Genomic DNA, 17,076 nt, shown 5'->3' with positions numbered 1-17,076 from the left:
TGCAGTTGATACCTATCTAGTATTAAAGGTTTATTTGTAGAACAGTTGAGAGAGAAGATAATTTAACCCTTCTGTAACCAACCTGTGAGTTGCACTTCATATAGGACCTTAGAATACTAAATATTTGAGAAGAATTGTGGCTCAGGAATTATCAGGAGCTATTTGAGGTTAGCGGGTTTGATCGGGGAACCTTTCACATTCTTTTTAGAATTCCACTGGCTTCTAAGGTGTTTGAATTCCTATGGAACTGATTTCTATTACAAATGTTATTAAAACTCGATGTGGCATCTCTCACTCATTTTTTTTCCTGATACTGCTCCTCTCACTATTTTCAAATCTAAAGCTGCTCTGCTTTAATATAATGAACCAGGACCTGATTCGCTTTCTGACTTTTGGAACAGATTAGACTACATAGGATTCATGATGGATCAAATAAAAGAGTTACTGAATAAAAAGTAAGACATTTGGAAGGCTAAGATGCATGGACTTTATTCTGTAGCCAGTAGGATCTCTGTATCAGTTTAGGGATTTTTTTTTTTAAATTTATGAGTACAGAATTTCTTAATGATTTTAACAAATTGGGGATTTTCTTTTCTCTAACCTATCGGGAACATAGAAGTGAAGAGTTGCTGATACTAGACCAGCAACTTAAAGATGTCAGGGCCTGAGTCTCTATTGTTCCTTCAGCCTTTCCCTCCTGATAGCCTCCTGGTTTCCAGATAGATGCTCTGCCTTAAGCATCACATCGACATTCAAAGCAGGAAGAAAAGGAGAGGTGAAGAGCAAACAAGTTCACACACCAGAGTCTGCTGTGCCTTAAGGATCATTCCCACAAACCACACCTAACCACTTCAGTCTTCAAAGTTTTGACCAGATCTGTGTCCAGTGGCCAATCAGGGTTCTGTTAGAAATGAAGCATCAAGGCCGGGCACAGTGGCTCACGCCTGTAATCCCATCACTCTGGGAGTCCGAGGTGCGAGGATCACCAGGGGTGAGGAGTTCAAGACCAGCCTTACCAAGATGGTGAAACCCCGTCTCTACTAAAAATTCAAAAATTAGCCAGGCATGGTGGCACGCGCCTGTAGTCCCAGCTACTCGGGAGGCTAAGGTGGGAGAATCGCTTGAACCCAGGAGGCAGAGGTTGCAGTGAATCAAGATCGTACCACTGCACTGCAGCCTGGGTGACATAGCAAGACTCCATCTCAAAAAATAAATAAATAAATAAATAAAGCATTAAAGAGTTGATATTTATTGGGTAACCAGCATGGAATGGAATGATATAGCCCCTTCCCTATGCAAACTTGCAGTATGCATTTCCAAGAGAGAAATGTTACATCAAGTATTCCCCATTGTGTTTTGGTTTTGTTTTATTTTAATGTGGAACACATTTTTTTGTTTTGCCTCTCATGGGACTCAGTATTTAGAAATTTTGGAAGCATACATTCTGAAAGTGATACAAGATAGAATGAAATCAAACGCTAAATAGCATGGGACAGATTGCATTGGAGTGCAGTAAAAGTCAGAGAAAGAAATGTGATGGTGGTAGGAATAGCTTAAAAAGATTTCATGGGAAAGGGACTTGAGTTGGACTATGATGGATTGAGTTGGACTATAAATGGATTGAATTCTACATGTTACTACATGGTATATACACATCATTATACATTTATGAAAACCAGTAGAAAGTGCATCATCAAGCATGGCCCCTCATGTAAACTATGGACTTTGGGTGATGATGGCGTGTCAGTGTCAGCTCATCAGTGGTAACCAGTGGACCACTCTGGTGTGGGATGTTGATGGTGGGATAGTCGGGGGGGGCAGAGCTGCAAGAGCATATGAAACTCTGTACTTTCTGCTCAGTTGTGCTGTAAGCCTAAAACTGCTCTAAGAAAGAAAAAGAGATTAGATGTAAATAGTTGCTAAGATGGTGAGGCTGGTGTTCTAGTGAGGGAAAAAAAGAACACAGTCACAGATACAGAAATGACTGCAGCACAGGACAGCATGGGGAGAATGCATTGGCCCATAATTTTAGACAACCTTTAAGTTAAATGTTCAGTGGTTACTTGAGTTGGAATAAACGTTCAGAACCTACCATATCATTCCTATTAAATTTTACAAAGTTTACATAAGAAATTTAAAATATTTTAATATTTTCTACAGAGGAGAGATGATTAATTTTTTATATTCGCCAGCAGTGTATATGTGTATTTATTTCACTGATTAAACTCAGTTGACTAATACTCATAGGATTAAAATTACATGCAAACTTATTTATAAAACTGATATTTAAAACTGAGTCCCCTGTTTAGAACTCTTTTTAGGTATTGTACATTTTCTACTTAGATAACTGTACTTTGTAAGTATGAAAGCTTTTCTATTTCATGGCCAATAGTAATCATTTTGTAAAATACTGGCATTAGCCATTTTAGTTTTCCTTAAAGTAAATCATTATCCTATTAAAGTAAAAACACCCTCTTTTCAGTTCATTGTTTTAATTAAGCAAAGTATAATAAAGTTGAGTTCAATTATTTTTCTTTTCCACACTATTTAAATAGTTTCTTCTAATTACACATTGATTTTAATTGAATTGAGTCGAATTTGATAAACTCCGTTTCCAGCTGTTAAAATATAGATGGGTAACTACAATCTCTGATTTACCATTTCTCCGTGTGACTGGAAAACTTTAGTATGGTTAGATTTTGCCCTCCCTTTTGTGTACTTTGCCCTGTACTTTGCTTTGTCGTAAACATTATTCACGTGTGGGGCAGGGATAATGCTTGTAGAGTAGCTAGCTAGCATTGTGACTGGTGGTAAGTCACCAACGGAGATGAAAAGGCTTGCCTTTTAATCTGATTTATATTAATGCAAGGGGAAAATACATCATTTTCTCTTCTATTTTTAGTGTTGCCATCTGGCTGAAGGAAGGTTTTTGTTTTATTTATTTGCTTATTTTTTAGATAAAAGCCTTTTTCGTTGAATTTAAAGTGTGCAATGTTTATTCCTGTCAGCGCAATGTGTCAGAAAGCATTTGTGATGTGAATCGAGGAGCTGCTTTTAGTGGTAAACGAAAGAGCTTAATGGGCGATTCCCCCCAGTTCCCACAAGATATATGGAACATGTGCTTTTCTGAAATATCCTTTTCCTCATGTTTAGCTAGGGTGGATAATTCTTTGGCTACGTAACAAACAGATTATCAAAATAAATTTGTTAACTGCTTGGGAAAGAGTTGGGGTTTACAAATTTCCCAAAGTTGAGATCCTTGTCTGATGTTATCAGCAGAGGCTGTAATGTTCACATGCTTTCTTTCCTCCATGCAGTATAAGCAATAACAGCTTGAGCGTCCCTTATCTGAAGTGTTTGGAAATGGAAGGGTTTCAGATTTCAGGTTTTTGGATTAGTGATGCTCGACCTGTATTCTGTTGTGTTTGCAGAGTGTCACTCTAATTCCTGAGATTTTCACTGTAGGTGAGACTGGGCGCTCCTTTCTATGAAGTGAGGTCAAAACATCCATTTGATTTTGAGTCTTGCCTAATATAATGTTGAAATCATCCTAGAATAACATGAGATATTTTTTCTCTTCTGATGTGAAGTGTTTAGCACACTACCCAGCACATATGTGACACTGAACAAATGCTTGATGAAGGATGCAAGAGAGGAATGGATGTGTGCCTTGTGGAACACTGTGGCAAAAGTCCAGAAATAAAAAGTATTAATTATAAGATGATTAGTAAAAAGAAAAAGAATACATTTTCTTATTTTTTGATGACTGCTAAGAGAAAGGGTAACAAAAAGAGTTGTCAGATCAAGGTCACGTCTACTTCACATCAGAAGAGAAAAAATATCTCGTGTTATTCTGGAGATTATAAGGCTGAAGGGCATGGCCCCTGCCCTGAGGTTGCTCTGGCCAAGTGGAAAATGATCATAGATCTGCACCTGGCCAGATATCAACGACTGAATGCCGATGTTCCATTTATTTGGAGACTGTTTGTTTAAGCTCAGAATATGATGACTGACTAGACATCAGCTCCTTGGAGGAAAATGGCCCAGTCCTATCCCTTAGGAATATTTTGGTAACCTATTTTGATGGAATTATCTTTTGCTGTTATATACATGATCTTTCCTATCACATGTTAGGTTTTTTATTTCAGAAAAAGTTGATTGTGTCACTATTTTATTTATTTATTTATTTATTTATTTATTTATTCATTTATTTATTTATTTTTTGAGATAGAGTCTCACTCTGTCACCCAGCGTAGAGTGCAATGGTGCGATCTCGGATCACTGCAATCTCCACTTCCCAGGTTCAAGCGATTCTCCTGCCTCAGCCTCCCGAGTAGCTGGGATTAATTACAGGTGTGCACCATCACGCCTGGCTAATTTGTGTATACTTAGTAGGGACGAGGTTTCACCACATTGACCAGGCTGATCTCAAACCCCTGACCTCAGGTGATCTGCCCACCTCAGCCTCCCAAAGTGCTGGGATTGCAGGTGTGAGCCACCACGCCCAGTCTATGTCAGTATTTTTTATCATCTCATGTATAGACCTTGACAGTTCAATCCAACTGCTTCGACTTCTCTTTGCAAGTGGTTCAATATAAATTATTAACGAAGACCTACATGCCTCTGTTCCATTCTTCATGTCTTAGTGCAGTTATAGAAATAAGGAGTGATACCTGTGGAAGATTCTGTCCCTATGTGTCATATAACTATACACCATGTTGGACTGTATTTATAAAGTCAATGTCTTTTGTTGGGTTTGTACTATCTCTTTATTGAACAAATTTATTTCGTTTTGGTTTAATATCATTTTCTATCATGGTCATACATCTTAAGGTTTTTTCCATTATGATGAGATGGAGATATCAGAAAGTGACTTTCAGTCATTGTCATTGCTGAATGAGCTACTCCAAATTGTAAAGCCTCCACACTCTTACTATGCTCTAATGAAGTCTACCTTGGCCACCAAATCCTAACTTTGTGTTCTGTATAGATGTGTGAAATGCAAGAAAAAGAAGATCTTAACTGAATTGTTTCTGTCAGCAGAATAGGGAGAGTGCTGTGTGTAACTCAAATATGTATCATTATCAGATGGTCCTCTTTAGTTTTTTTATGTTTTGTCAACAAGAATTGAGCAATAGAGTGAATAAATGGTTCAGTTGTTATTTCTGTTTCAAAATGTCAGTCAGATTAAATGTGGCCAGATGTTGCACCATACCATGAAATGGGTTTGTTCTGGTGTGTATAGAAGAGCAAATGAGACTCTGCACTATTTTTGACATTGACAGTTACTTAAATTGCCATGACACAATACCTGTAGGCATGCCCCATGAAGCAACTGCTTCCCCATTAAGTGAGGGTCTACAAAAGATTAATAACACCAATCAGTTTCCCATATTTTATCTTCACGCCCTGCAAAATGACCTTCAAAAATATGCCCTACCTATTTCCCAACAGGCCCATTTCCTTATGTGGCCTGCCAGCCACTCATCCTCCCAGGAGTTTGTGGCTGGAGTCCCATTTCCGGTGGAGGGTCCCTATATGGTGCTATGTGAGCTGTCCTTGGCTTCTTCTAGGGTGACCACACTGACTCTCCTCTTCTCCTACTTCTTGTTTCTTCAGGGACAGACATAAGTTTCACCATATTCATGTCACTTTTTACCATGTAATGGTCAAATGGTTATCTCTTGGTACATGATACGGGTAAGTGGAAGAACCTGACTAGTTACTAAATTCTATAGAAGGCAGAGTTCTTAGGATGTCTGTTTTTGTCTGATTTTCTTTTATTGTTTTCTATAAGATGAGATCCTTTTTAAAATCATTTCCAGTAGGCTTGTTAGACTTCACTTTTCATTTACACAGAATCCATTGAAGCTAAAGTAGTTCACAGCTGGAAGTTCCATGTGATATATACTTCAGTGACTTTACGTTGCCTTCACGAAAAAGTCCACACTCTCAGAATTCAAAGAGATATTGACCTTAGCCAGTTTCTCTTGTCATATTTTCAACTGCCTCCCTTCCTAAACCTGCTGTTCTGACCAGACAGTCCTGATTGTCTCTCCTGTCTCTTTGCCTTGGTAGTTTTGCTCATGCTCCACCCCAGTGAGGGAACTTCTCCACATTACTCTTCACTTATCTGGATGCTTTCTGGTCTGCAAGCTCTGCCCAGGGACTGCTGTCCCTTGTGGCTCCTTCTCCCACTCCGAATACCTGTAACACTATATCATTTATTTGGTTATTAAACCTCTGTGGGTTTATGGATTTTTTAGAAAATTGAATCGGTCTATTGTTGCAATTTCATGTATGTGCACACTCTCTCTCCTCCAAAGGATGATAAGCATTTTGAAAGCAGATACTATGTCATATGACCTTTGTATTCTCACTGTGTAGCACAGTGTCTGGCCCATGGAGGTATTTATAATTGTTGAAAAAATTACTTAATTCCTTAAAATTACTTAACATTTCTGAGCCTGGTGGTTCTGTTGATAGTGACAAAGAGACTGACATTAGGGGGTTGGCTTTTTTGTGAGGACATTCAAGTGATAGCAGAAATACATGAGCAGATATTCCCTAGAGGTTGAAGACGGGAACTTTGTTGAGAGCACGTATTTATAAATGCACACTCGACAGTGACTGACATACAGATAGTATTTTAGGCCATACTGGGAGATGATTTTTGAAGAGAGGAGATAGTATTGGAGGAATCGGAAGCTCCAGAATACAGTGTAACCTAGAAACATAGGACAAGAAAAGGAAAAAGAAGTGGTGGAAGGAGATACATTATACCCCTAATAATATTACTTCCAGCATTGAGCTCAAAGTGTCCCATGGAGTAGTGTACTGTTCGAATAAATGCAAGTAGGAAGAAAACTGAGGAGTGTGGGAAATGAAATCCAGGTTTGTCTTATGTTAACTCCCATAAGCTTTGATCATTGCTACCCAACTTCACTTATAATTATGAGGAATTTAAACTGAGGAGAAATTCTCTATTATGTGGAATAATCAGGAAAGTCATTAGGAGTGATGCTGTTGCTTTATTTCGTTCTTGTTCTAATGCAAATTTTATAAAATCACATTGGATAAAACACTTCATACCTATGATTCGAGTGTTACAATACTCCTGGCAGGTATGTTTGAATAAATAAATTTAAGGAATAAATATATATAAATATATACAAAATAATAAGGACAGCTGTCTCAGGCCTGATATGGAACTCTTTTCTATACAGATTTATTTAAACTATTAGATTGAAACATAAAAAGTTGTTAAATTTTAACCATTTTTTACTACATAAAAGACTATTTCATGTGGTTCAACCTCTAGTTCTGTGTTCTAGGTCACTCCCCCAAAGCTGTGTCCTCACAAGTCTATGTCCACAAAGGGGCTGTATGCCCACAAAGTCCAGTTGAAGACTGTAGCAGAGAAGCATGTATGCAGTAGTTCCTCCTTATCCATGATTTCGTTTTTTGAGGTTTCGTTACGGTCAGTTGTAGTCCAAAAATATTAAATGGAAAACTTGAGAAATAAACAATTCATACATTTTATGCTGTTCTGAGTAGTGTGATGAAATCTTGTGCCCTCCCGCTCTGTCCAGCCTGAGATGTGAATCATTCCTTTGTCCAGTGGATCCACACTGTAGTCACTACCCACCTGTCAGTCACATAGGAGCTGTCTCAGTAGATCCAAAAAACATAGCATATATATGGTCCGGTACTACCCACAAATTCAGGCATACATGGGGGGTCTTGGGAACCTAGTAGTCCCCCACGGATAAGGGACTATACAGAGTTGGGAACTGAGTTTAAGCTTTTGCCGTTTCACAGCCCACATTCCAGATTTTATTAAAAATAGTGACTGAAATACATTATCCTTGTGGATGTCAAGTCCCCATATTATTCAGTGAGATTTAAACTCAGGATGGTGCAAAGGTTATAGTCAGACATGTCTCAGAGCAAGTGTTTTGACTAAATTGACAGGTCATTTGTTGGACCAGTTATTTTGAGCAGTTCAGAGAAGCCTATATTGGACCATACAGCCAGAAGTAGAAACAAAGCCGTGAGAATGCCAAGGCCTTTGTGGGAAGACGTTGGAAGGAATCAGTGAGTGGTAGAGGATGTGGATTGCACAGGCACATTGCAGCACTTACTGGAGCTACAGAATTTTCACTAGATGAAGGCTCCAAATGTCTGATGCCTCTATATTTTGTTTTAGAGTATGTCTGAAAGAGAGTCCCAGACCACCAGGGTGCTTGTCTGTATCCTTCCTCTTGTCTTTACCTCAACACTCACATGTGACACTAATGGAATACAGCTTTCAAGCTAGCAGGATAATCAATAAAGATTTCATAAGGCTAGCAAAGACTTACTGAGTATCATAGTATATGGCTTAATTTTCTTTTTTTTTTTTAAATGAAAGAAGAGAGATTCAAATAAATAATACTGGAAAGTCACCTGAGTCATTTTAATTTTTTTTTCCATGAGAACTTTTATAAGGGTATATACAATCCTATCTTCTAGTTAATGAGGATTTTCAGGTTTTTAAATTTTGGAAATCAGAAAATGAATAAATTCCTGTTGTCATTGTGTTCTAAGTAGTGAAATCCCCTGCACTTTGTTTAAAAAAAACAAAAAACTCCCGGCTGGGCGTGGTGGCTCACGCCTGTAATCCTAGCATTTTGGGAGGCCAAGGCAGGCGGATCACCTGAGGTTGGGAGTTCGAGACCAGCCTGACAAACATGGAGAAACCCTGTCTCTATTAAAAATACAAAAAAATTAGCCAGGCTTGGTGGTACATGCCTGTAATCCCAGCTACTTGGGAGATGAGGCAGAAGAATTGCTTGAACCCAGGAGGCGGGGGTTGCCTGTGAGCCGAGATCACGCCGTTGCACTCCAGCCTGGGCAACAAGGGCGAAACTCTGTCTCAAAAAAAAAAAAAAAAAAAACAACTCCCTGTTTTATTTTTCCCATTGTTACTGAGGGTTTTTTTTTTAAGGCTCAGATTTACTTAATATAATGGAAGGCATCAAATCTTAGAAAACTATCATCTCCCTCAAACCCTCAATAAGAAAGACTACCTCTTCCCAAACCAGGCCATACCCTAAAAATCATATCAGTAAGTTCTTCCTACCTGAGAGCCCCAGGAGGTATAACTGTGGCTGAGCTGAAAACCTCTGGAACCAGCGGCTGACCCAGACCTTCCTGTCACTTTAGTCACTTGCCCCCAGGATCCCATCACCAAGTTAACATAGGTTTGCTTTCTCTCAAATCCCTGAGGAACTAGAAGCCCCGTTTCCTGAAGAGAGCTAAAAATACTTCCTACCATTTATTGTGCCTTGCTGTGAGCCAGGCAATGAACTACCTTTCTGTACATTATCTCGTTTAATTTTTACAGCTCTGAAAGTAGATATTTTCCCCCTTTACAGATGGGGAAATTAAGACTTAGAGATGTTAAGCGACATGCTGAGGATTCAGCTGGTAAATGGCAGAACCAGGTTTGCTGACTCCAAAACACACTCAAACCTGCGTGGGTGCTATGAGGATGGGATGCCCAGGACTCCACGGAAAAGCATAGAAGCTGGGAGAAAGGGCCTTGAATACTTGTTAAACACCTTCTATGTGCCAAGTCTTATGGTAGATTTTTAACACGTATCTTCTCAGTTAATCTTTCAACAGTTCTGTGAGTTAGGCAGTATTATTACCCCATGTGACCTACTTAGAGAGGCCAAATAACTTCCTGGCCACCCAACTGGTTATGTACCAAGTCTCACTTTTGAACCCAGGTCTGTCGTGTCTTTTGCTGTTACAGTGTTCACCAAAGAAATTTTTGAAGAAATACAGACTCTTAAACTGTAGAAGAAGAAAAAGACTGATACGAAAGCGGAGAGATGGCCTGAAAACTTTAGAAATACATCCAACCTAACAGTTAGGAATTAGCAATATATAATCTTAGACCAAGCAGCCTGACAATTTTCAAAAATTATTTTTGTTTTACGAAATTTAACCTATTGTTACCAATCCAAATGGCTTACTGGAAAATAAAATAACACAAAATAAAATTAACCTATCAATTTTATATGAGCATAGAAAAATTTTAAGATGGATTTTATATTTGTCTCATGGTAAATATGACTCAGAAGGTCTTTTGGGATGGAAATGAATTCCCGACATCCAGACGATAATGAAGTGGGCAGATAGGCCTCTGATGTTCACCTAGAATGGATCCAATAAAAGTTAGATGTAGATAAATTAGAGTTCAAGTAACCAGAACTCCTGTTTAATTGATTTTTTTATTTGAATTTCAGCATAATAAAGCAAACTACAGCCTCCCTCCAGCACCCCACCCCCAAAAGTGTTTATCAGGCCTTATTCAGAAAAGTGACTTGTACTGAACATACGTTGAAGTCTTTTCAATCTCCATGGTCTGCTGTTACATAATATTCAGTTAGGGTTGATGTTTGTTGTCAGGACCTGGGGCTACTGCAGAGACTCAGTAACCCCAAAGAAGGATTAAATGATGTTGAATATACCAAAGCAAGAAAGAAATTAATCCATTTGAAATATATTCTAAGCCAATGGTGCTTTGTAAGAACTCAGATCCAAGACTTTAGACTCCAGTCGTGCTTCCACATGGTTGCTTTATGTGTAAACTAGTGCAGCTGTTGGAAAGGCCATTCATGGCCCCTTGAACATGCCACTTCTGTAAGATGGGTCACTCAAGCTGAGGTCGATTTTTTATGTGTCCTTCCTACTCCTTGAGGGCACGGGTTGTAACTACTTCATCTTTTCATTTCCTTAATCTAGCCTAAGAACCTGGTACACAGGTTAACAGTAAATGTCGAATACGTAAATGTTTCTGAAGAAATTTTAAGAAACTAAATGTGTCTTTTCTCTTTTGTCTCATTTCTGTAGCACCCGACAGCTATAAAGTGCAAGATAAGAAAAATGCCTCCAACCGCCCTGCCTCTGCAATTTCAGGACAAAATAACAACCACTCAGGAAATAAACCAGGTATGATGCATTGCATTAACTGTGGGAAAATAAAGGTTATCTTTTATGCCCTAAAGGCATGCTGATGATTATAAAGGTTTAATTTGTTTAAATTCTAGTTTTCAGAAAACTAGAATTTAGGAGAGCTTGGTTTCAGTCCTGCCACAAAACACACACTCCTACTGGCTTGTATGATATTAAGTCAGAGAACCTCTCGAAGCCAAGCCTTGGTTTTCTCTCTTTAAAATGTAGATTCAAAGACACGACCTGCTTACCTCTCAGAGTCATTTTGACAATCAATGAGATGGTGTATGTGGATGCACTCATTTAATGTCAAGCAGTTTAAAGGGGTAATAATTGTACTATTCTGTTTCAAATGATAGGACACAATTTTTTATACCTGTATGTCCAACAAGCATTATTGCATATCTCTTTTGTGACTTTTTCAAAAACTATTTCAAGAAATCTTTACACATAGCAAAGCTTGTATAGAATTATGGTTTTGTTTCCTATTCCTTGCAATGATTGTATGCCTACAGAGTAATTTCATTTAATAACCTCTGATTCATAGTCTCTTTCATTCAGTGATACAAAGAAGCAAACAGTCTGTAAATATAATACAAACAATTGAACCGACAGTGCAGTTACTTCCAGATATCCAATAACCATTGCATGGCCTGCGGGAGGAATGAATGTACAGTATGATAATAAGAGACAATCAAAGGAAAGGAAAGCAAGCCAAATACCCCACGAGGTTCTTGGAAACCTACTTCATGCTGCATCCAGGACTGAAGTCACTCAAGCACAGTAAATCAGTGAGAATAAAGATGGAAATAACTGAGTCTAACCTTATAGAGAACATTCTACTGTGTTTAGTTTTTTTTTTTCATGTGGAAAAGGTCTTGAACACAACAGATAAGTCTGGTTTGTCATTTAGAGGAAAGACAATAACAAGTATTGTTGAAAATACTGCTTAAGCTGCCATTAGTGGAAAATGATGTGCAGTCTCAGAGAGTTTTCATTACCAAGGAGAGATTTCCTTAGTCAGTCAGCCTTTTCACTGAGTCATTTATCCATCCATCTAGCCACCTACCTTCCAGCTACCATCTAATGTTTACTGAGTTCTTCTATGCCGAAGAAGCATGAGAGATGTACTGTAGGAGCAAACAACATGAACCCTGTCCCCATGTAGCTTATTCTAGTGGACCTTTATTTTTGTATCCAAGTGTGTCTCTATGGAAGTAGAAATTCTTTAGCATGAAAATCACATTTGTTGGCGGAAGTGGACCTGGTAGCTGAGTTCCCCTGGCCTCCTGGTGCTGCGCTGAAGTTATGGCCCGCTTCGCGGCCGGGCTGGGCGCTCAGGGCGAGTGGGTGGTGTTGGTCATGCCAGGCAGCACCAAGGTCCCTCTGGAAGCATGGCCGGCTCTTCTGCGATGTTTTACCTGGCGTGGCCCTGTCAGATTTCTATGTTCCTGTCTCTGAAATGCCTGAACACAAGATCCAGTCATCTGGGGGCCCACTGCAGATAACAATGAAGATGGTGCCAAAAATACTTTCTCCTTTGATTAAAGATTGTGCTCCCAAAGTGTTTATAATTTCCTTTAAGTTGGAGACCGACCCCTCCATTGTAATTAATCGAGCTCAGAAGGCTTTCGAAGTTTATCAGCATCAAGTGGTGGTGGCTAATATCCTTGAGTCACGACAGTCCTTTGTGATTATTGTAACCAGACACTTAGAAACCAAGTTATAGCTATCAGAGGAAGAAATAGAAAAATACATAGAGATAGAAGAGAAGATAGTGGATAATCTTCAGTCTTGACACACAGCTTTAATATGTGACAAAAACTGAAGTAAAAAGCCCTTACAGGATCAAAAATTGTCCAGGGCTCTTACAGATGGTGAAAACTATAATAAAACTTTTGCTTTCCTGTGGACAGAGAAAATGAAGGAAAGGGAAAATGCAGTGGTGTGCAGGCAAATATGCTTTGTTATTCGTCTTTTAATGACATGTGATACACTCATCTGAATGTCATCTTGATTTTGAAATTGAGCTCTAGAACCATTTCTCACCTTTAAAAATAACAGCTTATTGGGAAATATATATTACTTAAGGTACACATGGGGGCCTGAATATCAGCCTTCTTTATACTATAAAAAGAGGATTATGGATGCATGAATGGTCATGCTTTGGAAATCAAATATTTGTTGAGCGCCTACTGTGTGTCAGGCCCTGTGCTGAGCCATGAGGATTAAAAAGATGAATAAATGTGTTTCAAAAAAGTAAAAGAAAATCGCATTTGTAATACAATGAGAATTTAACATAGCTTAATTGTTGGTGCTGTGTTTCTCTGGTTCTCCCTATGCACCACTGCTTCTAATTTCTACCATTCTTTTACTGTGCAGTTTATACTTTTATATCCTGATAACTCATTTATTCATCTAGTGTTAACATCATGAAGGTACTAGGAATATATTATTAAAAGACATAATCTCTACCCTCCAGTTGACAGTATGATGGATAAACCAATATCTGAATAGATCATTCTAACACAGAACCACCAGTGTGATGAGAGATTGCACACAGTGTATAGAGATCAGAAGCTGGAAAAATCTCTTCCACCCTTATTGGCCATCTCCTTATATACAGTCATTTGATTTATATTGCTAAAGTCAAGTTAAATAGGGAGACATTTCACTTCTGATTGTGTCTTTTTGAGCATCCCTGTGTCTGTTTTCTTATCTTGGCCAGATAAGCCAAGCTATATAAAAGGCTCTTGATTTAGAAACCACCATGTCATTATTTTCCTGAGTCTCCTCAAAGAACGATATGAGTTATGTGTTGGAGGGCTGGCCTTGAGTAACACCTTTTAATTTTTGTGGGATACGGGTCATAGGAATGTCTGTCTAAAGCATTTTGTTGATTTTCATTTTCTAGAACTTGAAAAAAAAAAGTTCATTATATATTTTGGGATATTTTGAGTATTGTCCTAACCAGGTATGGGCATCCTGACTGAATGATTTCTGAGAATCCCTTTTAATCTAGTAAGTTTTGGCTAAATGTCCTTTCCTCTTTTACCTTCTGATACTTAAACTCATTAGAAGGCTCCAGAACATCTCTTTGATTTAGAACACATTTATCCACATTCAAGTTGTGACTTTTATATTTAAAACACATTATGGCTGGCCGGGAGCCGGTGGCTCACGCCTGTAATCCCAGCAATTTGGGAGGCCAAAACGGGTGGATCTCTTGAGGCCAGGAATTCGAGACCAGCCTGGCCAACATGGTGAAACCCCGTCTCTAATAAAAATACAAAAATTAGCCGAGCATGGTAGTGCACGCCCATAACCCCAGCTACTCAGGAGGCTGAGGCAGGAGAATCACTTGAAGCCAGGAGGCAGATGTTGCAGTGAGCCGAGATCCACCACTGTACTCTAGCCTGGGCAACAGAGCGAGACTCTGTCTCAAAAAACGAACAAACAAACAAAAAAACCACATTACAGAAGTCCCTCGTGGTGTTTTAGAACTATGAGCACACTATGTTCTGTGTTATCCTGGAAGGACCATTGCTCTCAAATGTGAATACTTGAACCCGGACCAAAACAGACAGTTTGTAAAGTTACAGATCTGTCCACGTCTGCTAGTTCCTGAAGAAGTGGGAGATGGTTCTTCAGAACTCCAGCTGCCTCCAAATGATTAATAGTTTGACTTCCTTAGAGAACTGCATGTTTTCATGGACCTGAGAAAAGCAGATACCCAAATTCCTTAAAAATCCTTCTGAATTCCTATCCCTTTGCTGCCCCCCAACACAAGTCTTAAAGCCACTGAAACTTTATTCTGCCTTATTTATAAGTAATTTGCCCTCATAGAGGAGTGTGTGACTTAGGATCTTCCAGCCCTTCTCTGATGCTACACTGTGCAATTGTAATGACCGTAGCTGCCATGGTGCGTGGATGGGCACAGGACTGAGTTAGAGATCGAGTTTTATGCCCTCGCTCTGACACATATCCGTGCTGTCTTCATTAGTCATATCTATTTCTCTGAGTTTTTTCATTTGAAAAAGAGGCATAATAACTCTTCGTTGAATAAATAAATGCTTGGCTAACTCATAGTGTTATTGGGAAGAATAAAGTGATAATATGTGAAAGTGCTTCATAAAGTACAAATTGCTAACAGAAATACAGAAGTATTTACTGTAGAAACAGTAGTTGTTACATATGAGTCAAGGCTTAGTGAGTTCTTGAAAAAGCCTTGTCAACTTTGAGAGCTCTTATAGTAGCATGACTGTACTCTCAGATGTGTGTAAGGCAATCCAGGTTTATGCATGTTATCAAACACAGAATTTTAATGGCACTCCCTTTCACCCTTAACAGTGCCCCAGGTTAGATGTCACCCCACACTTGAACCATCATAGGTAGGAGGTTGAATGTGGAGTGCAACTGCGATCTTAATGAAGCCTAAGTTCTATTCCTCTTAAACCCTTTTTCCTTGTGAGAATCAGTAACTTAATTTTATTCTAACCGTATTAGATCCATCGGGAAACAATGTGGAATATACGTTATTTTATTTTATTTCAAGACAGGGTCTCACTCTGTCGCCCAGGCTGGAGTGCAGTGGTGTAATCAGGGCTCACTGTAGCCTGGATCTCCCAGGCTCAAGCAATCCTGTCACCTCAGCCTCCTGAGTAGCTGGGACCACAAGCATGTGTCATCACTCCTGGCTATTTTTTTTTATTTTTGGTGGAGATGAGGTCTCTCTTTTTCAAATGAGCCTGGGCTGGTCTCAAACTCCTGGACTCAAGCAATCCTCCTGCCTTGGCCCCCCAAAATGTTGGGATTATAGGAGTGAGCCACTGTGCCTGACCTATATATAATTTTTTTTTTTTTTTTTTTTTTTTTTTTGAGACGGAGTCTCGTCCTGTCGCCCACGCTGGAGTGCAGTGGTGCGATCTTGGCTCAGTGCAACCTCCGCCTCCCAGGTTCAAGCGATTCTTCTGCCTCAGCCTTCCAAGTAGCTTGGATAACAGGCATGCACCACTGTGCCTGGCTAATTTTTGTATTTTTAGTAGAGGCAGGGTTTTGCCATGTTGCCCAGGCTGGTCTCGAACTCCTGACCTCAAGTGATTCGCCTGCCTCGGCCTCCCAAAGTGCTGGGATTACAGGTGTGAGTCACCGCGCCTGGCTGACCTATACATAATTCTAAAGTATTTTCTATAGCTTACTTTTGTTTCAGGGAAAAATAATGTGGGGGTGGAAATGAGAAAGGAGGCAATGAATTATAAGAAATTCACTATTTACTGGAATTATATTAATTGTATTTTTTTGAAAACCTACCTTTAAAGATAAATTTTTATCAGTTTTTAGTTATTAAAACTAAAATTTAAACTTCCAGCATTTAAATAGTTTACTCTGTTATCAGGTACAAGATTGTTCTTAGTTTTCCCCATTGGTGCATCTTAATAAAAGTTTAAAGGCTCTGAGGGTTAGCTAAGGTTGTTTGTTGTTTGTTCATTCATTCGTTCAACAAATACTTATTGAATATCCTTTTCTGCCACATACAGCCCGAGGCATTGAGAATGCAGCAGGGAAGAAAACAGACAAGTCTTTCTTCCTCCCCAGCCCCATGCACAGCCATCTTTAACCTGCCACAGGTGTTAATGATATTCTAGCACCCAAGAGACTTTCATATTAATGGGAACAGAGGGATGGAAACAACCTACACTGAATAACTTTTTCACCCTACAATTCAATATTTTCTAATGCCAGGTTTCCAAATCAGCCAAAATCATCTAGTGTATCACAACCACTATGCATCTTGAACTTCAGAAATGTTACATTTCTTTACTTCCTCAAATCTGTTTCCAGAGAGATAGTAATTATTTCAGCACTAATGTTGACGGACAGCCAGGAACTACTGCAGTCCTAAGCGTTGGCCTTATTTACAGCGTTTGATTGTATAAAAGTTTGGTTTTTTACATATTATCTTACCAAACAGGATGCAGTTTTTTACATGTGAAAAGTATAATTTTCATATGAAATGATAGCATAGGAATCAGGGAAAAACTAGCACTTCTTGCACTATTTTCAGAATAT

At 39.0% G+C, this 17,076-nt stretch overlaps 1 protein-coding gene and 1 pseudogene across 6 annotated transcripts in view; both read left to right on the top strand.

Moving 5' to 3' along the window:
* Positions 1–17,076, top strand: part of MAP7 (microtubule associated protein 7) — a 212,207-nt gene that overhangs the window by 121,238 nt on the left and 73,893 nt on the right. For all 6 annotated transcript variants that reach the window (XM_032159912.2, XM_032159903.2, XM_032159860.2 and 3 more), the window contains exon 2: positions 10,906–11,004. In XM_032159912.2, the coding sequence (XP_032015803.1) occupies positions 10,906–11,004 (99 nt within the window). The remainder of the gene's footprint in view (positions 1–10,905; positions 11,005–17,076) is intronic.
* On the top strand, positions 12,420–12,835 carry LOC116472830 (phosphopantothenate--cysteine ligase-like; annotated as a pseudogene).

This window comes from Hylobates moloch, unplaced genomic scaffold (genome assembly GCF_009828535.3).
Source record: "Hylobates moloch isolate HMO894 unplaced genomic scaffold, HMol_V3 SCAFFOLD_2, whole genome shotgun sequence".
Classification (NCBI taxonomy): Eukaryota; Metazoa; Chordata; class Mammalia; order Primates; family Hylobatidae; genus Hylobates; species Hylobates moloch.
This window is presented reverse-complemented; position numbering and strand designations above follow the sequence as displayed.